General features: G+C 37.0%; 3 protein-coding genes and 1 long non-coding RNA gene across 4 annotated transcripts; 1 reads left to right on the top strand and 3 right to left on the bottom strand.

Moving 5' to 3' along the window:
• Window positions 1-7,999: 7,999 nt before the first annotated feature.
• On the top strand, window positions 8,000-10,284 carry LOC146524023 (immunoglobulin kappa light chain-like). The gene is made up of 4 exons (XM_085184242.1): window positions 8,000-8,159; window positions 8,291-8,635; window positions 8,762-9,106; window positions 9,696-10,284. Exons 1-4 carry the CDS (start codon window positions 8,117-8,119, stop codon window positions 9,836-9,838), a joined length of 876 nt encoding a protein of 291 aa, XP_085040368.1. The 5' UTR covers window positions 8,000-8,116; the 3' UTR covers window positions 9,839-10,284.
• Window positions 10,285-12,132: 1,848 nt separating this feature from the next.
• Window positions 12,133-18,058, bottom strand: LOC146524022 (uncharacterized). Its single transcript, XM_085184121.1, has 6 exons — window positions 16,609-18,058; window positions 16,013-16,342; window positions 15,537-15,899; window positions 15,316-15,453; window positions 15,179-15,222; window positions 12,133-14,898 (listed from the first exon to the last, which is right to left on the bottom strand). Exons 1-6 carry the CDS (start codon window positions 16,649-16,651, stop codon window positions 14,764-14,766), a joined length of 1,053 nt encoding a protein of 350 aa, XP_085040247.1. The 5' UTR covers window positions 16,652-18,058; the 3' UTR covers window positions 12,133-14,763.
• Window positions 18,059-18,193: 135 nt separating this feature from the next.
• LOC146524021 (uncharacterized) lies at window positions 18,194-25,582 on the bottom strand. Its single transcript, XM_085184134.1, has 6 exons — window positions 22,115-25,582; window positions 21,695-22,021; window positions 20,178-20,531; window positions 19,923-20,060; window positions 19,769-19,824; window positions 18,194-19,692 (listed from the first exon to the last, which is right to left on the bottom strand). The coding sequence occupies exons 1-6, from the start codon at window positions 22,155-22,157 to the stop codon at window positions 19,558-19,560; spliced, it is 1,053 nt and encodes a 350-aa protein (XP_085040260.1). The 5' UTR covers window positions 22,158-25,582; the 3' UTR covers window positions 18,194-19,557.
• Window positions 25,583-25,774: 192 nt separating this feature from the next.
• On the bottom strand, window positions 25,775-26,569 carry LOC146524020 (uncharacterized). Its single transcript, XR_014877896.1, has 3 exons — window positions 26,455-26,569; window positions 26,317-26,380; window positions 25,775-26,000 (listed from the first exon to the last, which is right to left on the bottom strand). It is a non-coding gene; the product is annotated as an uncharacterized LOC146524020 (long non-coding RNA).
• Window positions 26,570-27,862: the final 1,293 nt, after the last annotated feature.

Below are 27,862 nucleotides of genomic sequence, written 5' to 3'. Positions count from 1 at the left end.
TCTTAGATGCACAGGACATTTTCTGTGTTTTAGCCAATCACTGTGAATTTTACTTTCTATATATTGTATCAAAGAGGCCTGAAATGGACAAATTCATATTCAATGGTGTACATTAATCTAAAACATACATAAAAAGTAATAAAAACAAGTGAGACCATTATGTATAAACTAAAACTACATAGGTGGTCTCTGGGACTCATCTTTTTAAAGCATTTTATTGGCTATTTTAAAGTGTTACAGATTACAGTTATTGTTTTAACACTGTTAAAAACTGTAACTTAATGAAAGCAGTATTAGCTGCTGTCAGCTTTATTTAGCTTACTAAAGACAGTAACTAATGCAAATAGATGTAAGTGTTGTGTGTTGCTCCTAAAAATGATGAGCTATATGATGTGATACAAGTATTAGTAATGGAAGTGTGTTACTTTCAAATGATTGTTGACCTCAGAGTTAGAATTAAATACTAAGTTTAAGTCTAAGATCATTAGGCAGGACACATAGTAAGAACAAATAATAATTAAACTTTTTATTGCGCTTCATTAATTATTATTACAATTAATATGACTGAACACCAGTAACAGTTTCTTATTTTAAATGTAAAAAAAATTGCATTTTGAAACATCAACCAGTCAAACAACAGTAAAATTACAAAAAAAAAAAAAGAAAAAACACTTTCGAGGAAGTGTATTACCAGCATTTCAGCCAATCAGGATGATTTCTACTTGAAACACTTTGATGATCTTGTGACTAAACCTTCATTTAAGTAGGAAGGCATCTGTCATGCAAGACAAGCGTGTTTCACCACAATGATTGGAGTACAGACTGCTTTGATTCTTTTTACTACAATAGGTAAGTACAAGATGATCTAGTGTTGTTTACACAGATTTTAACAGGTGCAGTGTAATGTAAAGACAATACTATTTAAGAGGGAAGATTTGTAATGTTTACTGGTTTTGTCTCTTTTTGTCTTGTTTCTTCAGCTCTGAGTCAAAGCGCAGAGGCTGCCCACCAGATCCCTTTGATTGAAGTTGAAGTTGGTAAAAATGTTACTTTGCAGTGTCCGGTTACAGAGAAGGACGGAAAATTTGTTCACTGGTTTAAGCAATCTCCAGGATATATCATCCAGACAGTTGCTACAGGATCTTACACAAAACAAACACTGAGCGAAGAATTTAACAACGGTCGTTTCACAGTATCAGAGGGGCAGTCTTTGTATTTTCTCTCCATGAGAAATGTCCAAAAAGAGGATGAAGCAACATATTTCTGTCAGTATGGATCAGCTTATTCACAGACCTTTAATACAAGCATCTACTTGGCTGTAAATGGTAAACTATGTGATATGTTCCTTTTTTTCTACCTCACTTAGTAATCACAAATGTTTTGAGGAAACCTGGTATTATATTTTTAAATATTTTAATTCCATTATCACTGCTTTTTACTGAACAACCCAGGTCACAGTGAGCAGAGATCAGTTTACGTGAAACAAACTCCGGAGGCAGCGTCAGTCCACCCAGGCAGCTCCGTCACTCTCCAGTGTTCACTTTTCTCCAATAACAACGAGAACAGAAGCGAGTGCCCAGATGAACACAGAGTGTACTGGTTCAGAGCGGGATCAGGACAATCCCATGCCACGATTATTTACACTCACAGAAACTACAGTCAAAAACAAGAGGGAAGGCGTTGTGTCCACAGTCTGTCCAAAACGATTCAGAGCTCCTCTGATGCTGGGATCTACTACTGTGCAGTGGTCACATGTGCAGAGATCGTGTTTGGAGAAGGAACTCAAGTGGAGACAAGTATGTGGTCGCCAATTTATCACTACAATTTTAACAATGTTGTTTAAACATGTAAGGTTATTTAAGGTTGATTTTTACAACTAAACAAGTAAAACAAAAAATCTAATTTGACCTTTGCAGCAATAATTAATTTATGTTGTTTATTCTGAACTATTTAATGAGTCTTTAAAATTCACTCCTTTGGTGAAATTACTTTTTTTTCGGAAAATTTACATAAAATATGTTAAGTAAATAGTTTGCTTTCTGATTTTGCTTTGGCAGAAATATAAAATAATATAATATCTGTGCTTTTTTGATTCCAGGACAAAAATGGGACCCTGTGATCATTGTGCTTGGGACGCTGTTGGCTCTCTGTGTAATTGTCATTGCAGTCCTTATTCTATCAAGAGATTGATGCTTTCTTTTCTTTTTCATCTTCAGTTAAGCACCCAGAATATCTTTATCTAGAATACAGAAATCATTGTATAGCTCAAAGGTAGAATTTACTAACAGTACTGCCATAATATGTATTATTACATTTTAATATCTGCAAAAAATAAAAACAAAAAACAAAAAGAACAAAATGCATGTATTTAAGCATCCTGAACAATTTCACAACATCGGCTTTGTGTTCTTCTTCACATTGAACAGGTCAGCTATTATGTATCGCTTTCAGGTTCATACTGTGGAATAACAATTACTTTTCAACTGTGCATGGCTGTGCATATCTGAATCAATGACAGTTCCATAAGAATAGAAACATGTTTTTACAATTTGAAAGAGCTGTCCTGCTGGACAGCTCTTTCAAATTTAACAAACAAGTGTCTTCAGTAATCAAATCTAGCTTCTACCAACTGCGCCTTATTGCTAAGGCTAAGCACTATGTCCCTCATAAAGATCTTGTAAAGCTCAGTCATGCTTTTGTCACTTCTAGATTGGATTACTGTAATTCTCTCTACTTTGGTCTTCACTCCGCTCTCCTTCACAGACTTCAGCTTGTCCAGAATGCTGCGGCTCGCCTCCTGACTGGCACTAGAAAGCATGCCTCTATCACCCCAGTTCTTATTGATTTGCATTGGTTACCCATAAAATATCGCATTGAATTTAAAATATTGTTGCTCACCTTTAAAATTATAAATAATTTAGCCCCTCGTGGCTCAGCCTGGATCTAGACTTAAATCTAGGGGTGACCGTGCTTTTGCCCTGGTTGCACCGAATCTGTGGAACAACCATCCTATCGCTATCCGTGCGTCAGACTCCGTTTTATCTTTTAAATCCCGTTTAAAAACTCATTTATTCAACATACTTTTCCATCTAGTTAGCGTCCCTGTTTTATATTTGGTTCAATTTCTTATTTATGTACTTTATCTTTTAGCTTTATCTGTTCTTAGTAACTTTGTTCTTATATTCCCCTTTATTGTTGTATAAGCACTTAGGTGTACCACTGGCCTTTTAAATGTGCTATACAAATAAAGTTGTATTGTATTAAAAATATATACATATTATAACCGCAGCAAACTCTATCGCTTACCATCATTTTTGTTAGACTGCATGTTTCAGTGTTTCAGTCCAGGTGACCTTCGTCAGGTAAGGTGAAACTATTTTCACACAATTACTTAATTAATTGATTACCATTTACCAAGGCAGAATACAATCAAACAATTGAGAAATTATAACTATTAGGAACATCACAGGTGTGTAGTATCGGTCAAATAATTTAACTGAATAACAACATTAGTTTTGTAAACAACCCTGTAGAAACCAAAAGGAAAGAAATGAGAACACACCTATTTTTAACATACAGATCCAAAGAAGGACCAAAAATATCAGAAATTCTAAAAAACTAAAATTTAGAAATTAGTTTGTATCTGTGCTAAAAACTCTCTTTCATCTACTCCATGATGTGCACTACTAAAAAGAATGCAGTTGTTTGGGTGACAAAGTCCGCAAAGAAAATATCCAGGAAGCCTCACTTCTGTTCAATAATAAATTATGGTCTCCTCCCCTAGATGGTGCTGGATGGGTTCAATGCTCATAATCATAAGGACATTATATCATGTTTTATGTCATTAAAGTGGGCTGCTAATGGAAAGTTTCTTTCAAGCCAGTAAATCACACTTGTATGTTCACTTGTTCTCTGTTTCAATTTTTTGACTCTTTTACCTCAATACGTACTGTTATGATTCTGGACCCAATTTCCACGTCTGTAATTTCCATTAAAAATAAGACTTAGAAGAGTCTGACACAGGACTGTCTCGAGTTATCATAGGGCTTCACATTTTGTTATAGATAAAATCAGCATAGACTAAACGGGCTCTTAAATTTCGAGGTGGGTCATCAAAACATTTGAGACAATTCAGGATGGCATTTCAATATATAATTTCAGTGTTTCGTTTATTAAGTACATATTTATCGTTATAAACTATAGAAAAAACAATAAATAAATGCATAGTATGCATAATTTGCAAAAAGACACCATGAACATCAAAAATAAATGTAATTTACAATTAATTAATAGTGCAATGAAAGTTCTAGTGTCTCAGGAAGTTAAACTGAGAATCGCATAGTCAAACATTGGAACTTTTAAAAAAATTAATTAATTTAAAAAAAAATATATATATATATATATATATATATATGTATATAAACTTACTTTTTAATGTTTTTTGTGTAATTATGTGTGTGCAGAGTCATGGATGTTAAGTTTTTGCATAGCACTTGTCTGAGGCTTACTCTGTTAGCTGTTTCCTCCTTCACTCATCTCATTCAGATATCTGAGGCTGTTTATGGGTTGTATATGTTCATGAATAAATAAATAGTTTAGAGTTAATATAAACAATACATATAGATAAAATGTCATGACACCCTGCAAATAGGCATAGTGGGTGTTATGTTATGAGCATAGCCTATCACACAGACTGAAAATGATAGAAAGCACCAGGTCTACATTTCTGCAGCATTCCAAAAACCCAGAATAAAACTAAACATTAATGAACGCATTCAAGTGTGTACATTGAAACAATTGCAAATATGACTTAATAAAACTAGATTAAAACACAAGAGACACCTGAAACCTCACCCATGCAAGTGCTGACTGAGAGTGAGTATTGTGTGCACTTCCTGTCACTTCACTTCCTTATTCTTTTTTTGTGTTATTGTTGTCACCCCACATGAGAACAAAGAGTACTCACTAGGGAATAAGGTTGTGGACAAAATAACCAATTAGCCCTTTAGAGGTTTGTACTAATAAGCACATCTTCCTGTACACATAACCTCACTGCATATTCTGTTAAAGTGTTCAGTGTCTGTAAAACAGTTCTATGAATAGAACGGGAAAAACGCAGAAGAAGACACAGTACGTCACAGAACAATGAAATGTCTCTGCAAAAACTGACATAGATGCAACACTGTCTATGGACAGCTGCATTTAAGAAATAAGTGCTTAAAGTTTTTAAAACATGCTTAGCACCTTCTGTCAGTACAGAACATGATACCATGTGATTGCTTGGTTGCAGCTAATAGACTTACATTAGTTTGTGTAACTGGTGACAGGATCAACAACTCAAAGAAAAATAAGGACACTAAAACTAAACATCAGTTTAAGGAGATCACTGTTATGTTGTCTTTGGCTGCAACGATAAGTTTTATGTTAAAACCAGGTGCATACTGTTCACTGTCACTCTCGGTCGCTTTAGCAGTTATTGGCTTTTCGCTGTTTGGCTAGCTCCACTCAAACGGGGAAATCCAGCTGTTAGCCATAATGTTTGGGTTTATAAATAAGAACATTAGTGTTCCCCTTCCTGCAAGGGTTAAGTACATTTAAAACCAGTTTTTCCTGTGCTTTCCATGACAAATATGGTTGTGATTAGACAAGTAACTTAAGAAGGAAAGCATCTGTGGACAAGTTCTACTCGTCTGAAACCCAAGCTTGTTCTCATGCCTTATTATGGTACCAGTCAATCCAGTAATAATAGTTTTTTCTTTAAAGGCACACACCAAACCATAAAAAAAGGCAACATAACAACTTTAGAAAACTGAAAAATAAAAGTAGAGAATTAGAGGTGGGAGGATCAGTCTAAATATTAAATACTGATCCAGTCACGGTACTGGTATAGGATCAGTACTTTGTTTTTATCCTCTAAGTTCAAGATGCAGTCCACTGAATTGTGTTAAATCAATGATCTCTTTGGAAATGAAAAAAACAAATGCCTTAAGCTATGGAAAACGTTTGAACTCTTGTGTTCGGACATTTATAGCCCGACAGCACATTTTAACAACAAAAGTTGACTGAAAGTAGTTTAAAGACAGGCACGTTTACATTAGATTTCCTCAAAGCCAGTGTCAAAATACATGTTTTGTGGTGTGTTTTGTTGTGTTGGAACGAATTATTCCAGAAAGTAAAAATCACTGATTCAGTAAAAGGACCAGATGTTGCAGTCCCTGATAATGCATTGCTTTAAATGGCGAGAATCTTTAGGGATGGCTGTTATGAGGAAAGGAAGCCCAGAAACTTTACGAGCTGCACACATCGTTGTGTGCCTCAACTTTCGCTCTTTTACCCAAGCTAATCTGCCATTTTTTGGGGGGAAATTAGATCTGATCTATCATATTAACATTTGGGACACATCGTCAGTAGTGGACCTTGGATTCATCGGGTGTTTCAGCCATTATCACTAGACACTCTCACCCAAAAAGGCCCTGCTAGGGTTGATCAGGCCCTGGATGGTGTCACTGGTTTATGTGAAATTGTTATTTCCCTCAGTCTTTCTTCTGTTTAGTTTTCTACAGTTTATTTTCTCCTATCTATTCACTGCAACTGAGAAATAATACTTACCCCTTTAGCATCATTAAGGTCGTTAAGTCTGACGTCACTAGCCATGTCTGGGCCTAAACTCCGCTGCAGGTCCATATATCAAACGATCACTATGGCATTACTGAGAGTTGAAAAACTGTCTAAAGTATTTCATCTTTAATAAAATGATCAGCGTTCTGCTCTACCAGGTGTAACAATTGAGTTTAACATCCAGGCATCCAATTTATGACATTTAACAGAGTTAAAAGTTAGCAGGAAGTTAGCTCGCTAGCTTCTATCTAAATACAATATAGCATGTCCTGACTGCGGGGTTTTGGAAACAAATTCAAACGTACAGCTCTGTTATCACTTCCAACATAAATGAAGACAGAAAACGTTTGTTTTCTGTCTTGACATTTGTAGGGTTACTGAAGTTTGGCTAGCTGTAGCTAATGATGTGCTACGTGACCGCTAGCGACACAGCTATGTTAGCATAATATAAACAAGCTAACTTTTTTTCCACTCGATAAAAGTTAACGTGAGTGTTCTCGGTGGTCAGGAACAAATGTAATCGCATGGCAGGATGCTGTAAAAGGACCAAACTTCAGCCAGGAGAACAACTGAGATAATCCATCCACAATACGAGGTTAGTCATTCATATACTGCTGCATGGGCTGGGCTGTAGTTACATCCTAAGGTTTTAAAAACTGAGCTTAAATAAATGATTAGCGGTAATAAAAGCCGAGGGAGGTCAACAGTGATCACTGACTGTTTTAGGAGCTTTCTGAGATTAAATAGAAGAAAATACAAAACATTAAACATGTTAACAACACAAAAGCCATATTAAATGCAGACTACTTTAGGCCCGGAAGTAGGATTCGTCACGTCATCACTTAACGACCGGATGGAGCCTCACTTCTTCAAAGGGATAGAAAAGGTGATAGAGAGAGATAAGACAAAAGGGACAAGATAGGAGAGAGCAGAGAGGAGAGCCGGAAGGGGGGCGCCCGATCCGGCTTTCCACACCTCTCCGCCGGATCGGGCTGCTGGAAAGTAAAAATCACTGTTATTTAGTGGTTGTTAAAATCTGTTCAGAATTTGATGATAATTTAACTCATAAATAAATCATGACACACTGCTCTCCCCTTCATAAACTGCCTTTATAGGTTTAAAGTATTGGTACCAGCATTTGTATCAAAAATACCAGCTTTATGTTTACTTGGTATCAGATCAATACCAAAATATGCAGTATTGCACAGCACTACTGAAAATGTTGCAGTCAGGGTTAAACAACATCATGATGATCACTGTCACAATAAACAAAATCTAAGTTGCAACCTTATCATGTCACAACTGACAAAATAAAAGAAAACACGAGCTAATGGTACATATGTGTCTAAGAGTCACTGAAAATGGATCATGGATTTGCATTTTCTGTGTTTCAGCCAATCATGATGATTTCCACTTTGTACACTTTGATGATCTTGTGACTAAACCTTCATTTAGGTAGGAAGGCACCAACCGTGCAACACAAGCGTGTTTCACCACAATGATTGGAGTACAGACTGCTTTGATTCTTTTTACTACAATAGGTAAGTACAAGATGATCTAGTGTTGTTTACACAGATTTTAACAGGTGCAGTGTAATGTAAAGACAATACTATTTAAGAGGGAAGATTTGTAATGTTTACTGGTTTTGTCTCTTTTTGTCTTGTTTCTTCAGCTCTGAGTCAAAGCGCAGAGGCTGCCCACCAGATCCCTTTGATTGAAGTTGAAGTTGGTAAAAATGTTACTTTGCAGTGTCCGGTTACAGAGAAGGAAGGAAAATTTGTTCACTGGTTTAAGCAATCTCCAGGATATATCATCCAGGCAGTTGCTACAGGATCTTACACAAAACAAACACTGAGCGAAGAATTTAACAACGGTCGTTTCACAGTATCAGAGGGGCAGTCTTTGTATTTTCTCTCCATGAGAAATGTCCAAAAAGAGGATGAAGCAACATATTTCTGTCAGTATGGATCAGCTTATTCACAGACCTTTAATACAAGCGTCTACTTGGCTGTAAATGGTAAACTATGTGATATGTTCCTTTTTTTCTACCTCACTTAGTAATCACAAATGTTTTGAGGAAACCTGGTATTATATTTTTAAATATTTTAATTCCATTATCACTGCTTTTTACTGAACAACCCAGGTCACAGTGAGCAGAGATCAGTTTACGTGAAACAAACTCCGGAGGCAGTGTCAGTCCACCCAGGCAGCTCCGTCACTCTCCAGTGTTCACTTTTCTCCAATAACAACGAGAACAGAAGCGAGTGCCCAGATGAACACAGAGTGTACTGGTTCAGAGCGGGATCAGGACAATCCCATGCCACGATTATTTACACTCACAGAAACTACAGTCAAAAACAAGAGGGAAGGCGTTGTGTCCACAGTCTGTCCAAAACTATTCAGAGCTCCTCTGATGCTGGGATCTACTACTGTGCAGTGGTCACATGTGCAGAGATCGTGTTTGGAGAAGGAACTCAAGTGGAGACAAGTATGTTTTAATGTCACATCTTAAATCTCTTAAAATCATGACGTTTTAGTCAATAACTGGGTAGATCTTAAATGTTTTCAAGGGAAATATAAATGCATTAAACTTCTTATATATATGCAGTATATATCAGTAATATGGACATATACCAGGCCAACTCTATTGTGATAAATTATATCATCATTGGCTGCATTTTTATTAGCTGTTCCAGTCTCTTTGGCTGGTAAATAACCACTGCATCATGTATTTAAACATTTTATAAAGAATAAATATTTTCCTATTTTTAATACTCACTTAATAAAAAACTGTTTTGCAGCCAAAAAATCTATTTTTTATGTTTTTACCTTTACCTCAGTCTTAAAGTGTATATTTCTTTCTTTATTACTCTTATATTTCTTGCTGTCCTTTGCACTAAATGGAACTGGAGCCTCGTCATCTCGTCTCTCTATATACTGGACTGTATGTAGCAGAGATAGCAAGAAAGTTTACTTTGACTTTGATGTGAACATTAAACATTTTTCAGCAAGTTTTATGTTATGATTTCTCCAAATCTGGTGTGAATAATCATGAATATCATGCGTGTCTTTTCCAGAAGCAAAACTTGACCCGGTTGTCCTTGCACTCGGTGTGTTGTTGGCCTTTAGTGTGACTGTGAATATCGTCTTTGTTTTCTGCAAAAGTCAGAGAGGGTTTAAAAATGGTACGTGCATTTCATTACATTACTTGAGTAACTAAAATGTTTCCATGGTGTTTTGCATGAATTTTCCTTCAATTTTTGGAACCAGATGCATTTTAACCTGCTGGTTTGAATGGTTTATGCTGATGGAAAGTTTCTCCTCATGCATACCGCGGACTAAACACAGAGAACTGGTAAATGGTGACCAGTTAAGATATCCTTAACATTTTTCTTTTCTTTTGAGTAAAATAAAATAGCAATGCATCAGTTTGAGCTTGAAAGAAAGAGACCATCACATGACTGAGACTTTGTCATCTTGGGATGAAAATATAGTTTATTTAAAGTTTACACACAGAAGGACTCAGATACTCGAGTATGAAAAAATAAAGTGATAAAACCACACACTGAAGGAAAGGTTTATGCTCATGGATGTGCAATAAAGCAAGTTTACTTGGTCAGTGAAATGTGTTGAACCTTAAGTCTTTATGTTAGTCACACAACTTGTCCTACATCTTCACAATCCTGAGGAAATATATTATATACGCAGCCTAGTGAGCTGTAAGATTAACTACTGACTGTAGCCATGCAGTAAAGCACAAAACACCTGCATGCATCGTGTTGTAACAATATTTACAGTTCAGCTAGTGTTACAGAAAATGCATGAATATACTTTTATATGTGGTTTGAGTTTGCTGCCAGTGAATGTAGATTAGAAAGCAGCCTATTGTACTTATAGCAATGGTATTATTATATTCAATTGACAATTTTAATTTCAATGTGATCACTTCTACTTCATTATATATAACAGCATCAAACCTGGAGACACTTCTTTAGGTGATTCTTGGTATATCGAGTATCTGAAATTAATCTGCCCACGCTGAATAATCGATGTCTCCATGCGCACACAGCTTAGATGTCATGCACATTTAAATTAATATTTATTAAAACAAATTTGTTGTGCTTTGCATTGTGACATCTTTTTAGATTACTGCATTTTTAGGTCTGATTTTATTCTATTGCTATTTTCACCTTATATGATTTTATCTGATCTTATACTGTCTTTGAATGCTGTGTAGACAATGTGCTTTATTTGATTGGCTTTTAGTGTCATTTTTACTTTGGCTATATATTTTAATGTGTAGCAATTTGGTTGTCTGCCTTGTATGAAATGTGATTTTACTGAACACACAATAAGTACAAGTTTTATTTCAGTTCCATATTTAACGAGATACGTCACCTCTAAATGCAAGTTCAGGTGTCTGTACTTGAAATTAGATTTATTGTTAATATAAGGATGACATATTACAAAAGGAACACAAATCATATTGCCAACTTTGACTTTCTGAATCTCTTTGGTTTTCTCAGCAGGGACAAAGAATCCTTCTCACATTTCAGAAAATAACTTGTCAACTTTGGACCATTTAAATGTCGTGGTAAATATTCTACTTTTTCGCATATTACAATTCAACATTTTGTCTCTGAGTTTTAATATGGCAGAGTTGACTTGAGCCCCAGATACACAGACCTAAAACCAGTTGGTGACCCTGTGGCAAACCACTGGTTGCTAGGGAAAATGTATATTCCCTGTCTGATTTGTGAGTCATTGCCAGAAGTTGTTGACAAACACGAGGTGAAACTGGTCACAAAGAAAACCTCCTTGCAATAGAGATTGACAGACCACGTGACTTTCGCGCATTGCATGCCGGGAACTCGTGGCAAAACAATCCAAGTACCGCATCAAACGCAAGCATTTGCAGCACCGCAAAACGTTCATTCTCCGGTTCCAATACCTTCTTGCTTTTTCTTTGCCCCCCTAAAAGTTATGTACAAAACGAAGGAGAACAATGCCGGTCAGTACAAAGACAGACTCGACGAAAAGGCAAAGAAAAGATACGAGGAAAAAATCAAACGAGTGAAAGGTTTATATACCTTACGAGCACACAGAGGGACAAAATACATTAGCGTGCTGCCCAACTTTCACCACGCTCATATTTATAATTATACGGTTCTTGGAGTGAGCGCATACACTCATGAAGTTTAGTCACGTCAGGTCACTGCAACAAGCCCAGGTACAGTTTACTGACGGATGTGTACAGGACCTTGAAATGCACCATGTAGAACGAAAGACAATTGTACTTATCATAAGTTTACCAGTCTCACAAATCGTCTTCATAAATACACATTCGTTAACCGTTTATTAATAGGACCTTTGAGCTCAACGGTAATTAATTAGTAGTGGAAATAATTTCTGGTTCATTACAGAAATGTAGCAGTGACAATAATACTGTATGCTGTAATCATACTGGGCAATTAGTGATACAAATACCTGTTTTATCCTGTGAATGAAAGTATATGTTTTTGTCAATGTACCATGGTAATAACAGACGCGAAACGCAATATTGTGTCAGGACAATTCACTATTTATGCACAATAAACAAAGGAGCATAGCGACAGTTTCTGTTCAGTGCCAGACTTGCTTGTAACCTATATCACCAATTATGTTATAAAAAATGACGTATTAACTACAACAAAACACTGACCTTTGTGGAAATGTTTGGAGCAGACTAACCTGTGAGCTGGATGTTCTGGGACGTTATATTTGGTCTTTGAATGGCTGCAATCCAGGCCATCCGTCGCCTGTTTGTTACTTCGGAAACATGACTGAACAATTTCTCTTCAACGACGTAATCCGATAACAACCGATCTCTTTACCCGTCGGCTTCCCGTGGCTGTCATGCGACCGGCTATTGCAGTTAATAATACAACAGCTTCTTGCCATTTTTTGTGTTTCTTTGTATCGCTGTGTAATGTAATTTCAATTGAAAGCCTGCTTGCGCTAGTACCTCTTGCCACGAGTTCCCAGAATCCTTTGCGGTTTTACCCCTGAATGACGTCACATTTTCAATCTCTATTGCTTTTGTCACTAGCCATGCTAGCACACAATTTGCATGAAAGTTGCAGTTTCTAAAGCATGTTGACTGCAACAATAAGGCAGTAGTTTAGTAAGTAACCAAAGATGGCAACCAAAGCAATCCCAAGGAGGTTTGTGGTGAGGCACTAGCTTTGACACTACTTTTACCTCGCTGAACAGTCGGGGAAGTACCCGAGTGATCGAAGTTTGCCTTAGGGTCGCTGACTGGTCTCTCAGGCTGAGTGATGGAGGCTTTAGCTAAAGCGCAATAATTGTTTTCTCCTTTCTTCAATCATATGTTGTCTCATAATAACCACTGCATCATATTTAGTTAATTTTATCTGCCATAGTCAATTTAAATGTTTTCTTCAGCCAGGCTGACAAACAGAAGCCTTGTTTTTGTTTTGTTTTACTAAAATAAAAACTACATGATTGTTATTCACAGGATGGTGAGTCAGACGCAGTAAACTACGTAGCACTGAATTTCTCCTCAAGAAATCGAGTGAAGAAGAAGAAGATGAAAGAGTCACCACAGGAGTGTGTGTACTCTGCTGTGAGACCATATAACCATGCATCGTCTCAAACATCTTAGTAGGCAGAGAAGGATTTGCAAGGAAAAGACAGCCTATATTTCTTTATGGTGGTTATTTTTAATCAAATATTTGGTTGTTAATGTTTATTATATTTGAAGTTAATCCTACGACAAATTTCAGCATGTGAGTTGTTGAAAACATTACATTACACATTTTTATGCTGTTAATGCTGTGTTAGCTTATAATAAAGTGGCTTTTGTAAAATTAATTGTACAACCTAAAATGCATTCCTATAAATGGCTAAATACATCTTGACCTTATACAGCAGTAGTAATAACATCATTTCACTCAGCAGCTCAGTACTTTATTTTGTGTAACTGTGGACGATCAATGAAGTGATTGAGGTCTGTCATGTAGAAAGCATCAATGTGCATATCAACAACTGATGGCTGCGGCTGCTTCGTCATATTTAGGGTGAGATGTTTTTGTGTTTTTTGATGTTACATGGTTATCGTCCTTTTAGTGCCATCTACAGGCTGTAATGCTCCTGACCCGTAATATATTTTATTGGAGTTAAATAAAATTCATACCTCACACTTCCGGCCAAATATAACACTAATACAACCTTATCAAAAACAATTTGAAAAAAGTGACATTAACTTTTAACCTTTATTTTACCTACACACACATACTATTGAAGCTTCCTATGTGTAGTTTAACTTTCTTATAGCAGATGATGCAACAGACCTGTAAGTTTAATTTCATTTGGTACATTTTCCTGTTCAGCCTGACGAATCAGCAACATAACTTGGTTTTGTACAATTCACAATAAAAACAACCAAAATACCCAACTGGGACTTTAATCACATGTTAAATTTGCCACATGTAAGTCAGATGATTTCTAGGCAAAATAAATGTGACAAAAAGTATCAGAATGAGAACAGATGCGGCAACAAAAAACCTCGTTATGATTGCTTTGGTTCCTAGCACAGTTGTCTCTAGTTTTTTTCCATTTATCTGCAAACACTTGCTAGCTACTAGCCAAGTGACAGAAACACTTGAAAAGGTGTGATACATACTGTAAATGGAGAAGTTTCACCTCTCAATGTAAAGGTTTTGCCTCAGAGCTGCAGCCAACATGTTGCAAAATCTCAATTTTTACTGTGAGCACAAATGGGGATTATTTTACCACCAACTGCCATCAACCCTCAGAATCGACTTGCAACCGGTCTGTTACAACGGGTAGTACCCAGTGGATTGTTCATCGTCGACTATGACTGTCATTCATCCTAAATGAATGTCTTGTGGTTAGTGGTCACAAACCTCAGTTACAAGTTTCAAAAAACCATCAAAATAATGAATCAAGTTTTATAAGTGGGCTCACATTTACATTATTTTCTGGATGCAGTGACTTTGTATATTACAAAACACAAACATGGAGTGATGGATGCATCAAGGGCAATGATGAGTCGAGCCACATTCATAAGAACATTTACTTAAAACATAAATAATTAGCTGATGGCAATTATTCCAGTGTCGGTTAATCCATTCCAAAAGCCTTGACAGCTGCATAGATCCTTTCTCGCTCCAATGCTTTTGTATTTCTTTTTCTAGCACCGTCAGTTTTTATCGTTGTAAATATGACAGCAGAGTAAATGCATGTGTCCTTTTCTCTCTGGAGAAATGTGGGGGGAAATGAAATGGTCAGTGTTAATAACAAAGAATAATTACTTATTTTTGATGAGTTATAATAATAATAATAATGGATTGGTTTTATATAGCGCTTTTCAAGGCACCCAAAGCGCTTTACAATGCCACTATTCATTCACTCTCACATTCACACACTGGTGGAGGCAAGCTACAGTTGTAGCCACAGCTGCCCTGGGGCAGACTGACAGAAGCGAGTCTGCCATATCTCGCCATCGGCCCCTCTGGCCAACACCAGTTAATCTTACCTTCACGTTTCTTTTTTCAATACTTTCTTGCAGGGAAATAGAAGCTAGAAAAGAATAAAAATAAATGTATCAAAATTAATATTAAATTAGTATTTGTGACAGTAATTGTAACAGATATATGACATAAGTAATATTACCATTGCAGTTACACTTGTTATGCTTGATGATGTAAATAAGAATACCAATTGCCACCACACTTATGACCAACACAGCACACAGCAGCAGGAGAATTGTATTGTCTTTCAGTAAACCACCAAAGGTCCCCAAGCTGGTTTCTGACAGAAGAAAAAAAATAATTAATCACATTTTTCTTCTTCTAATTAAGAGCAACAGTATCATCAGTATGTGTCAAACTCACCTCTAATATTGAGTTTTGTTCCATTCCCAAAAATAACCTCCCCACAAATGACCAGAGCACAATAATACGTCTCAGGATCTGAGGAGGTGATGTTCTTAGAGAGTCGATACACACAGCTTTTTGAAGACGAGGTTGACTCAGGTTTCTTGTTACATTCATCGGATCCTTTACCATCAGTGTAAATGATGTTCGCCAAAGATTTATCTGATCCAGCACCAAACCAGTGGACACTGTGTTCATCAGGACAAGAACTGTTGCCAGAACTAGAGATGACCGAACACTGGAGAGTCACTGAGTCTCCTGGCTGAACTGGATCACTTCCTGCCGGCAGCTGAACAACAGTGTAGTTTGACTGAGTGTTTTCTATAAAAAATGATAATAATATGGAACTTGAAAAAGGGCTGCAAAAGGTTAAAGTGTATAAAGAATGTACCGAAGGTTAAAAAGAACCCAAAACAATGAAAAGACATCATTACCATTCAGAGACAAGTAGGTTGCATTCCAACGATCTTTACTCCAGGTAGAGGCTGCACAATGATAGAGTGCTTCATCTTCTCGGACAGTCGAAAAAATGGTCAGCATGCTCATTACTTGTGTGCTGTTTGCATCAAATCGTGACTCAGGAAAGCCTCGTTCAAATGTTGGCTTTTCAGTAGCTTTCATCAGCGTTGTAATTAGTTTAAGGCTTCCACCAATGTTCTGTTTGTACCACTTGACTCGTGTGTTACTATACTCCAAATCAGGGAACCAACATGTGAAGCTCACTGAGTTGCCAAGTTGACATTTGGTCACTGAGAGTAGAGCAGCTGAAGGAAAGCACAACAGATATGTAGATTATATAAATGCAATTAGATAAGAATCATAATATTGTAGATTTGGGAAAGAAAAATAGAAGAAAAAAATCTGTACATGCATATACATCATCAATCTTATGAAACAGCATATCCAGAGGCAAAGCGTAAGTGCATTACTTGCAATTGGAAGGCAAATTGAATTATTTTGCTACAAAAAATGACAAATGGGTAAAACCTCCACAAAACGCTAAAATGGGACATAGGTAGATTGCACTTACATCCTTGACGAAGCAGAGTCAGTATAATCCATAAATGCAACATCTCGATGCTATTTGTGATGTGGGCTTTGGTTTTTAAGTGAGTGATGCGAGATTGATGTGATAGTCCCGACTGTCAAAAGAAGCCACTTGGTAGCTGCTTTCATTTCCTGCATTGTGCAACATGCCTTTGGAGGTTTTTGTGGTTTGCTCAAACAGGTCAAACTTCAGCATAAATATTTTAATAATCTAATATGTTCATAAACATATATGGCATAATAATAATTATGTAAACAGAGAATATATCTGAAGTGAAAAAGCTGAGGAGACAGGTAAAATATTCAGTCAACAGTTCTGAGGAGTTGTGATCCTGCAGAAATTTACAGATAAATAAAGTAATGAATTTGTTGCCTTTATAAGGCTAAAGGCTCAGTATGCTCACATTCACAATTTAAATAATGCTTCTGTGCAAAAGGTAGAGGTCATTTGCTGTATTAACTGTTTTCAAATATCAACTCTAGAATGACTTGCTTGTTGCATTTGATGAAAATCAATAAAAGGTATTAAGGTATTTATTTTTTTATACACATATATTATTTGTAACTGTAAATCAGTGCATCATTTTTTTCTGGAGCAATGGGTTTTGCACAATTGTTCTGTAAAGTTTTGTTACTCTTTTTAACTTGTATCACGTTTGATTTTCATTTTTGATTTCCTGAGAAATGGGGAAATACCCACCCATGATCATAGTAGCCTTTTATGAAAAAAAAAATGCATGCGTTCTCCACTGTTAGTCCTGTGGTTGAACCAAATGTGCTTTCTTAACACACACAGCATCTGTAAGTAAACCGAAACTTTACAGTCTCTGTATCACTTGTTTTGAGGACTATAGGTTAACAAGCTTTCTCCATTTCACAAGTGTTAACGCTGGAGAATGCTTTTTTCTCTCTTACGGTTTTCTTACTGAAGGAAGTCTGCCTCACAGCAGTTCAATTTCTATTCAGTTCTATTAACATAGTGTCAAATCACAACAGTTGCCTTAAGTTGCTTTACATTAAAGACCCGACAGTAATACAGAGAAAACACCAAAGATCAGACAATCACCTATGAGCAAGCACTTGGTGGAGAAAATCTCCCTTTTAACGAGATGAAACTTTCAGCAGAACCATGCTTAGGGTGGGGCATCCATCCTCCATGATTGGTTGGATGTGAGGAGAGGAATGGAGAAAAAAAGGAGTAGGAATGTCTATATAAGTGTATGACAAACAGAACAGCCTGTTTGTCATTTTGCTTTAGAGCGGGGCTGTCTTTTGATTGACATGTTGCTTATTATAGTTTATTGTGTCGTGTCCCTCACTTTCTCAGTCAGATTAACAGCTGGAAATCAAAAACAAGAAAAAACTAAGAGTCAAAATTGAAGTTAAAGCTTCAGAACAAGATTTGATAAACCAGTGAGTGATTTGATATGGTTATGTCCATCTTCTGAATGCAAATACTTCTGAATACATATTTTATCTCTATCTTGATACAACAAATCACTTTGAAGATAGTTGCTGACTACACATGCTAGCAGACCTGGAACCCATCTTTGAAGCAACCATTTCAAAGGCAATGAGACTTCAAGTTAATTGCACATGTTGGTCACAGTAATTTTGGTCATTCCACAGTTTTGTAGTGTGACTGTAGCATAACTAGCAAACTGACAAGAGTATGTTAATAAGGAGTCATAGAGACAAAAGTTGTGAACTAATGAAAAAATTTATTAAAACATTCTCAAAAGCTTAAAAAAACACAGGATAAACACAATGCAATAGCCCTTAGCTAATTTATTACGTAATATTTTTTTTGTGCCAGGTTTTAAGTAACAATACAAATGTATTTTAACAAATGCAAACAACAGCAACGAAAGATTATTTCATTATTATTGCTTTAACAAAATCACCAAATTAAGAAAAAAAAACACTTGCCAACTGATCTCAAGCGTAAATAAAATTGTTCTATTGTCAGTAACATAAATAATCAGTTCTATAAATCTAAATAAACGGTCTTTTTCATGTCCAAAATAAAATTTATTGCTAACAACAACAAAAAAAGCTTAATTAGTTTCGACTGGCTGCAGGTTTCCCAACCATATAGGAGTATTCAGTACAGCTGCATATATTAGCAATAACCATTGGCTATCTCAGAGGTCAGCAACCGCTTTGGAAAATTAAAAAAATATTTATGTACTAATTTATTCTCCCTCAGTTATATCTGTCATCTATCCTTGTGTATCAGAAGTATTGTATAGATGAAATACATTTTATTTTTTTAAAATACCACAGCTTGGTGACTCTCAAACCCCAAAACACACCGTGCCAAATACTCGTTTATCCCAATGATTGGGTTCTATAGCACAAATAAAGCGATGTAGTATACGAGGTTAAGTTAGTTAGCATCTAGTTAGCATCTCAGTAAGAAAAACCCCAGTTAGTCAAAGAGGCCATTTGTTTTAGAAAGGAATGACCATCGATGAGTCAAGCAGGGGGACCTCATTCACCACCTTACACTGCTGCGTTTGCAGCCAGTCCAAAACTCTCATGGTCACTGATTGCAATGATACTAGTATCAGTCATTATGCAACTGTTGATAAACATTTCCCTTACTGAGAATACTGTTCAGATGAACAGAATAAACTTTATGGGATTGCATGTATTAATTATTGTATTTTATACTTGGTTATACCAAAAAGTCAACCATTTTTATACTAAAAAGACATTTCAACTCCAATAAACGACAAACAAACAAAATCCCAAAAAGAGGGCCCAAATATACGATCGAGTTAACAGGTTAATATAAATATTAGGCCTAAATGTAAACTTGACTGTTTCATGTCTCTGGGGAAAATACGCTCTATTACAAAATTTCTCTCACATTAAAGGCCATCAATAATAAAAAATGTATTGATTAGGACCTTAACTGTAAATGTATCTACTCATACCCTAAAACTCTGACATCTGCGTAGATGCTCTGTCCATCGACAGATTTTTCACCGCTCCTTGGATTTCGTCTGACTTTCTTCTTTGTAAAATTAGGCACAGAATAAACTAAGGGCTCTTCAATTACCTGTTGAAATAATGTGACAACTTGATTAAATGTAAAAAACATAAATGTTTCAGTGCAACAGTTTTAAACAGCCTACCTGCTGATGTTGGTTGCCTGTGCTCATGGTTGAATGTGTTTCCACTGCAGCAGCAGCTGGAATAAATTACCCAAAAAATAATAAGTACAGATGCAATGAATTTCATAATATACTGAAAATTAAATATAGATAAATATAACAGGAAATTCATTACCATTCGAACAATTATATTTCTTGTTCTTGATTACATAACTCAGTAAGACTATAACCATCAAACTTATTGCCAAAGCAGCACACAAAAGAAACACAACTGTGTTGACCACCTGAGAATCACCAAATGACCAAATGTTGTCTGAAAAACAAAAGGATCAAACACGAAAGGTTAATCGCTATGAAAACATTTCCTTAAATGTGCCTCCTGAAAATTAGAAATAATCTGAAGATTCATATATTAGATAAAGGTTGTTACCTTCAATATTCAATTTTGCTCCATTACCAAAAATGATATGTCCACATGTTGCCACAGCACAATAGTAGTTTCCAGAATCAGAAGAGCTGATATTGTTCTTTGAGAACTTGTAGACACATTTTCGAGGAGAATGAACATCAGACTGCCTCTCACATTCATCACCACTGCTTCTATTAACATAAATCACACTGGGATATGTTTCATCCATTCCTGCTCTGAACCAGTACACATCCTCTGGACATGTATTCTTCTGCAGGTCAGAGAGGACCGAACACTGTAAAGTTACTGAGTCTCCTTGATATATCGGAGCTGATGGCAACTCTTGAATGACAACGGGGATGTCAGGTTCTGGTCCTGGAAAATAAAACAAAGTATGTACAATTCATTTAAAACCACTGCAAGAATTGTTATTTTTCGCAGTCATGAATAAAGCTAAACTTATGCCACCAACTGTCCCTCAAACTTATGTATGATTCTTAACAAAAGTATTTTACCACCCATCATGAAAACAAGAAAACTACGGAGCCCCGCAGGGGACATGGGAGAAAAAAAAAATTAAGACGGACTTTTGCGAGATCTCGCAAAACAAACTCGGGATCTCGCAAAAGTTTTAGCCGCATTTTTCGGAGGCCGCCAGCTCGAAGCCGACCAGGAGGTCGAGGCACGATGTGCTGGTTCCTCCCGGCTGTAGTAGGTCTCGACCTCCCGTTAGCTTCGAGCTAGTGGGTGTCAGATCTCCGAAAACGTCAGAGCACTTTTGCAAATATGTGATGTCTTGTAAACCGAGCAGATATCTGACGTTTACACAACTACATTCATGCCTCAAAATATCTTAAAAGTGTATTTTGTGACCCAGAAAGAGTAATATTACAACTAAGTAGCTGCCGCCATTGTTGGAATTCAACTTTTGCGGGATCCCGAGTTAGTTTTCTACGGAGCCCCGCAGGGGACACGGGAGAAAAAAAAATTAAGATGGACTTTTGCGAGATCTCGCAAAACTTTTGCAAGATCTCGCAAAAGTCCATCTTAATTTTTTTTTCTCCCGTGTCCCCTGCGGGGCTCCGTAGAAAACAGAAAAATGTATCAATCAGCCACAAACTTGTTTAAAGGCAAAAGTTATCTTGTTATTTATTAGACAAACAGCAAACTGAATTCATGTTGTTATACCCTGATTTAAGCTGACTTCTGTTCAGGAATGCAAATAAATAAGATTGGGTATCTTAATAAAATATAGTAAAGTACTTTACTATATTTTCAGCTTTTTTGTAAAACAGTACTTTTAAGAATTCAAGTATAATATTGATATGTTATATATATATAAACATATACTTCTGCATGCTGGTGCATTATTCAACAGAGAAACATGAAAAATAATTTTTCTAATAACTGGTAATAATTAGTAAGTACTGTTAATTAAGGGCAACTGTGGCATAAATCTTACAATGAGAAGTCGTTAATAAATGTGTAAATCAAAATTAAAAGTTGAGCATCAGTAAGGAGAATATTGTGTCATTTACCTTTGACTCTTAGGAAAGTAATATTCCACAGTGTCATTTTGAGTTCAATCACTTCTTCACAGTAATAGAAGGCAGTGTCATTGAGCTGTGTTTGAATTATATGGAGAACAAATGTTCCTGTTTCCTGCTTTGTTGTAATACGAGGAGTTTCGTTAACAGTGCCATGATCAAAAGTGTAGGTCGCCCCTAAGACTTCAGGCAGATTTCCAGCAACAACTCGGATCCAATAAAGTAATCCTGACAAGTTAGACCGGCGACTACACGTCAGAGTCACATCTTCTCCAAGATGAACATTTTTTGTTACAAAGCTTTGGTCATCCATGCATCCTGAAAAATAAAGACAATCCTTTAGATTTACCCAAGTGTAAAAGGTAACAATTACTGAAACACAGAGAAAACTGAACACAGATGCACACTTACGCCCAGCTGTGAGTAAAAGAGCTACGCACAATATGATCAACATTTTCTGGTTCAGACCTCAGTTAAAATTAGATTTCACTGCATGACGATTAATCTTAACGTGGTTTTATCAAATGGGAGGGGACAATGAGATGGGAGGGGACAATGAGATGGGAGGTAACCATTGTCTCCAATGAACATACACGACACGAGCAGTCATCACATGAGTCACAACTAAAATTCTAGAGTAGATTTCCTGTTCAGAATTTCCAGCCATGTTATAAAGAGAAAAGTTTCAAGACATCAGCTTTTGCTTAGATGCTTTATTGGGCCAGAAAAAGGCAATTGTGCAAAATTGTATCTAAGATTTTACATTATAATTTATGATCTACTTTTTGATCATTGATAAATGACGTCTTTGAGAGTAAACACAACATGACCAACACACCAAAACACGGTTGACAAAACAGGTTCTGTGACAATCGTATGTCCAGAGTAAAAATAGCATTTTGTGATTGTGCTGCAATACTGTTTCAGTCAAATTCTCCAAACTGCAAGAAGCCTGGAGAAAAAACTATTAGTGATATATTAGTGTGATATATAAAAAGACAATGTTGTTCCACTTATTTTGGGCTAAACCAAACACGTGAGGATTTATATGAAGTCAGACCTTTCTCTTTCTATATTATTGTCATGTTTTGCTGTGCAGCAGGCAGGATGTGGGACCCAAATGCAGGACTTGGAGACTGAATTATAAAGTAAAAGCGGTAGCTTTATTGCTGGGGAAAACTTTCAAAAGAAATACAAGAAAGGTAAACTAGAAACGCAAACACAAAACTCAAACTAGAAAACTAGAAAACCTGAGAGCCTGAACATTACCATAAACACAGAGGAAAAACACACCATGGTGACGACACCACAGTGAGCAGGGGAAGATGGGGAACAGCTGGGACTAATCAGACAAAACAAGACACGGGAAAAGCAAAACTCAAAACACTGAACAGAGGACAGGATCTATCAAAATAAAACAGGAAACACACAACAGGCACAGCGGCACGGACCTGATGCTGAACAAAGGGAACGTGAAGCACAGGGACGAGTGACATGAGACATGACTGACTGGGGAACAAGAAAATAAACATAAAGACAAAACTTAACCTACACTAAACACGAGAGGCACGGGAACAAAACCCAAGAACTAGAAATCAAGAAATACTAGAGAATGTAGGGAGCTAGAAATACAAAACAGAAACAAAAAAACACCAACGGTGATAAACAATGAAGTCAAAAACTAAAAATGACACAAAAGACTGGGTCACCGACACAGGACCGTGACAGTTATCATTTAGCAATAAACTGTTTGCATTATGTATCACACTCTTTGGGATTATCATCAATTGATTTTTACTTCCAGTGATGGATGGAGGAAATTTTTACTGCAGACAAAAACATTTAAACAGCTTATTTTCTAACCAGACATAGCAGTGCAGTGGTGGACAAGAAGAGAAAGAAGGCCATAGTGATAAATGTAGTTGTTCCAACCAACATCAGGAAGAAAGATGGTTGAGATATACCAATATTCCTTGGCTCTCGGAGCAGGCGGACGCACTTTTTCTCCTCTCCCTTATCTTCCCTGCTTATGTCCTTGTCTAGTCTCGTGTTTTTTTTGTATTTTCCCTGGAACACTCTCTCACAGTCTGTTCTCTAAAACCTAAAAGAGGAATTATGGATTGGATCAACTGGTCCCTGAATGCAATTGACACCCCTTTCTCAACGAGAAGTCTGGGCTTGGGTGAGCCTGAGTACTGAAGATATCTACCTATTCGGAACCATGGTAACAGGGTTCTGGCGGATCGGAGATGGCTTGGCCCTGACTTATCGAAGAATTAAGAAAGCGGAACCGGCTGTTCAAACCCCCACAAGGCTGCCCGCTGGGATTGGAACGATGGGAGAGGCGTGAGTTTCTTAAAATGGGCTCATTGAGTGCAGCACGGATAAGATCTTGGAGAGGCTACGGCTGCTGTGAAAACTCAGAATAAGATCTCTGACTGCAGACTGGATACATCTCGGAAGAGCTAGCCCGGAATAACATCTCTGGGCGCAAAATTGGATGACATCTCGGGGAGGCACACTGCCGTGAGTTCTCAGAAATTGGCTCCTTGAGCACAAGAAATGACAACATCACAGAGCGCAAGTATGGCGAAGCTCGTGGCTCTCCAACGGGACCAGTGTTGGACTGTAGAACTGCTTTGAAATTCATATGAGCTGTTCACACTAAAGTAAAAAAATAACATCACTTCATGCGGATACCCTCTCGGCGCCAGCTACAAGGCCGGAGCTGAACAAAACACCCTGATAACGACTGTGTTTAGTCTGTTCTTCCCGTTCCCTACAAGGCCACCTGGGTTGGCTGAAAGACTGTTTACTTAGCCTGGCAGGGCGAAGGACACTGTCTCAGCTGAACTATTGACACACACACATACATATACTGATACTGATAAGCACTCACCGACGCATCACCCTCCCTACCCCGGATCCAACGCCACCTCCAACGCTTACCTCCCCTCTGATGTGGACATCGGGTCAGTTGGAGGCGCAGTCGAAAGATTGCAGCGGTCCCAGATCAGATGTACACACTGGAACTCTTTCCCATGTTGCTGTCTGTGTTTATTGTGCTATGGTGTGTTGATACCTGTGCATTCCTGTATTATCCTTTTGTGTTACACATTTCGATGTTTTTTTCCTCGCTACCCTGACCTGTCTCCCCAACGTGATGTTTGTGTATTTTATGTACGGTCCACAAGGTCTGTCATCTCGGTTGTGGGCAAAAGACCTGCAACTGACAAATAAAGGCTATCTCATCTCATCTCATCTCATCAAAAAAGACTGAGAGAGGAGCCAGAGCAAATGTGGAGAGTGAAGGCAACGGTTGTCCCCATGAAGCACCCAAATTAGTGATCTCCAAAGTGGGAGAGTGGCTCCAACAGATCCCAGGAACAACATCCAAGATCTCTGTCCAGAGAAGTGAAGTCCTGGGTGCATCGTATTGTAACTATACATTAATATTCAGAAATTCCCAACAGCCAGACAACCCAGACTCTATATAGTTTGATGTCTTGTGCACCCCTAAATTTTATGCAGTGTTGTGTCAAAGTCCACATTAGGACATTGGAGGCCTAGCTGTTAGCATCCCATTGGTATTTATTTTCAAAATCACTTTTTAACTTTTGTTCTCAGGGCTGGTAAGGTTTAGGATATTAAAAAGATTTTGTTTTGGGTTAAAACAAACAACCAGCACTCCTCTTTGTTGACATATGATAAAAGATAAAAGTGAAAGATCAATCGCAATAATCACATAACGCTGTGTCAGGACACGTTAGATTACAGTCACAACTTAGCAGCTTTAATGCGACACACCATGCAGCTTTATTGTTTATTAGGTTATGGAACTATTTTATTGAGCACCGAAGTGCAGAGCAAATATTTATTCAAAGTTTACAATGTCTCTGTCAAAGTGCACAGGTAAACCTTGTTCACATTTAATAGCAATTTTTCTGGTGTAAGAGTTCCCACGGTAGTCACAGTGGCCTGGTCTCCCCCCTTTTAGTTTACAGACAACAATGTCAAAAGGTTTTGTGCTTTTGGTCATCTCACCATATGGCTCTCCTGCACGGTCACAAATGGGCTTCACTAGACCCGTGGTAGCTCTGATAAAGGTATTGGTGTCCTTACACTCATTGTCGGCGGTTTTAATGCGTCTACTAGCTATCACGCTGTTACACCTGTCAACACTCATCCGCTGAAAAATATGCTGATTTATAAACTTCTGGTAACGCTCAGAGATGTTAGCATTTACACAGAGTACAGTGGCAGAAAGCAGCAGCACAAACTGGGTCCTCATGGCTCCCTGTTGAAGAAAATGTGAAAAAAAATATTTTAGACAATCTGTCGCATCTGAGATGAGGAAGTGCAAACATTTCCTTAATTTAGTTGTAAATTGACTGGATATTGTTCATATTGTTGTTGCTGTTATTTTATTAAAATGTACAGTGATCATATTAAACCATATCAATAAATAAACCTCTTGGAGATTTTAGCAATCATAGACTCTCTAGATATATACTCCCTAGGGAAAAGTACAATTTTAAATAAAGTCATATTTAACTTTACTTGTGTAACTTGTGTGTAATGGTAGAGCATTCTGAAAAAATGAAGAAACAAACCTTCCGAGTTTAAATCAGAAACTTCGTCAGGTCTCTCAGTTCTCCCGTTGTTAAGCTTGTGAAGCTTAAATGGAAAACAATAAAAAATAGATGTAAAAATGTGACAATATCAATACGACATTACAGAGTATAACTCACCCGTATCAAGACCACAGTGACAGTGATCAGTGTCAAGTCTGCTCAATCATTTATAGAACTCATTTTGAACTTTGATTTCTTGGCTCAGCAATACACGGGGAGGGAACTCTAGATAAAATAATTCAGTCGGGTAAAGGGAAAAGAAGATAACCGTGTACTTTTTTCACTTTTTGGGTGCTCTACAATTACAGCAAGCCCCCTCAAGATGGTACTTACAATATAAGTTTCTCCTGATTTTAGTCACCAGATAAAAAGGCAGTACTGATCAACTTTTGTTATATATCAGACTATTGTTTTCAAAGAATAAAAAAAATGAAAATTAAAGTGTGAATGAAAGAAGAATGAAGGATTTTTGCATGAAGGGTGTGTAGTCAGGTTCTATTAAACAGTACAGCCAAACATAAGTCATGTTCAGATGTGTATTTTAATTTCAAATGTTTGAGCAAATTTGGTTTCTTATGCAATTAAACATCCATACGAAAGGACATTATTAGACAGCAATAACAAAGCATTTAAATGTACTGTATTTAATATATTGTACCTTAAAGAAAACGTGTAATAAAAACATTTTGAGCATCGGTTACTTCCCAAAATATCAGTCAGGCCGTTTCTGTGGGAGGGAATCTGATATACTTAACCTAAAAGAACAAAGCACAAATTGACAACATTTACAATAATTTTAATAAAGCCATTAAAAATCAACATAGCCTGACCACAAAAACATCTGTGGGGAAGAACAAACATACACCTCCTGCTTATATAAAGGTTTGCAATGTTTGGTGTTAAGGGTCATATTAACAGGAAAGGTCGAAGGTAAATTAGAACTGATCCAAATATTTGCTGATCATAGTTCAGTTTCAGTTTGAGTAAATGATCAAATATTTACATTCCCAGTGGACTGTAAACATTTCTGACCTAAATCAAGAATAACAGCTTACGCAGAACTGTACTTTATATATTTATAGTGTATTTTATATTCAGTATTTCTGACAGCAAATGTTCTCCACTTCTTTTTAGTACATTTTCCACACGTTTATCTATTAACAGTTCATTCAAATTTGTTTAAGTACAGGTTGTGAATGAAGGGAAGAAGAAAAAATACCGCCAAGAAGCAGGTTATGAGCACAATAATAACAACATCTTGGTGCTATTTATTTATGTTTATGTTGATTTCCATGCTCCACTTCTTTATAGATTCAGATTCAAGCTTCAAAAGAGAGGGCTTTAGGTCTCTTCCTGTGTCTTTAGGTCCCCTAAGACAGCGGTCTCCAACCTTTTTTGCGCCACGGACCGGTTTATGCCCGACAATATTTTCATGGACCGGCCTTTAAGGTGTCGCGGATAAATACAACAAAATAAAACTAGTACCGGTACTGAAAAAAAGAAGATTTATTCATAACACACGTGA

This window comes from Neolamprologus multifasciatus, chromosome 2, assembly GCF_963576455.1.
Source record: "Neolamprologus multifasciatus chromosome 2, fNeoMul1.2, whole genome shotgun sequence".
Classification (NCBI taxonomy): Eukaryota; Metazoa; Chordata; class Actinopteri; order Cichliformes; family Cichlidae; genus Neolamprologus; species Neolamprologus multifasciatus.
The sequence above is the reverse complement of the archived record's forward strand: the minus strand, read 5'-3'. Positions and strand labels throughout refer to the sequence as shown.

Coding starts and splice junctions, on each gene's coding strand:
- LOC146524023 (XM_085184242.1), top strand. CDS start 8,117: ATGATTGGAGTACAGACTGCTTTGATTCTTTTTACTACAATAG. Junction 8,636..8,761: donor CGTCTACTTGGCTGTAAATG/GTAAACTATGTG, acceptor TGAACAACCCAG/GTCACAGTGAGCAGAGATCA. Junction 9,107..9,695: donor AGGAACTCAAGTGGAGACAA/GTATGTTTTAAT, acceptor TGTCTTTTCCAG/AAGCAAAACTTGACCCGGTT.
- LOC146524022 (XM_085184121.1), bottom strand. CDS start 16,651: ATGTTGCATTTATGGATTATACTGACTCTGCTTCGTCAAGGAT. Junction 15,223..15,315: donor TAACAAGTGTAACTGCAATG/GTAATATTACTT, acceptor ATTCTTTTCTAG/CTTCTATTTCCCTGCAAGAA. Junction 14,899..15,178: donor TTGAAAAAAGAAACGTGAAG/GTAAGATTAACT, acceptor ACATTTCTCCAG/AGAGAAAAGGACACATGCAT.
- LOC146524021 (XM_085184134.1), bottom strand. CDS start 22,157: ATGTTGATCATATTGTGCGTAGCTCTTTTACTCACAGCTGGGC. Junction 20,532..21,694: donor TACTTTCCTAAGAGTCAAAG/GTAAATGACACA, acceptor TTTATTTTCCAG/GACCAGAACCTGACATCCCC. Junction 20,061..20,177: donor AGCAAAATTGAATATTGAAG/GTAACAACCTTT, acceptor TTTGTTTTTCAG/ACAACATTTGGTCATTTGGT.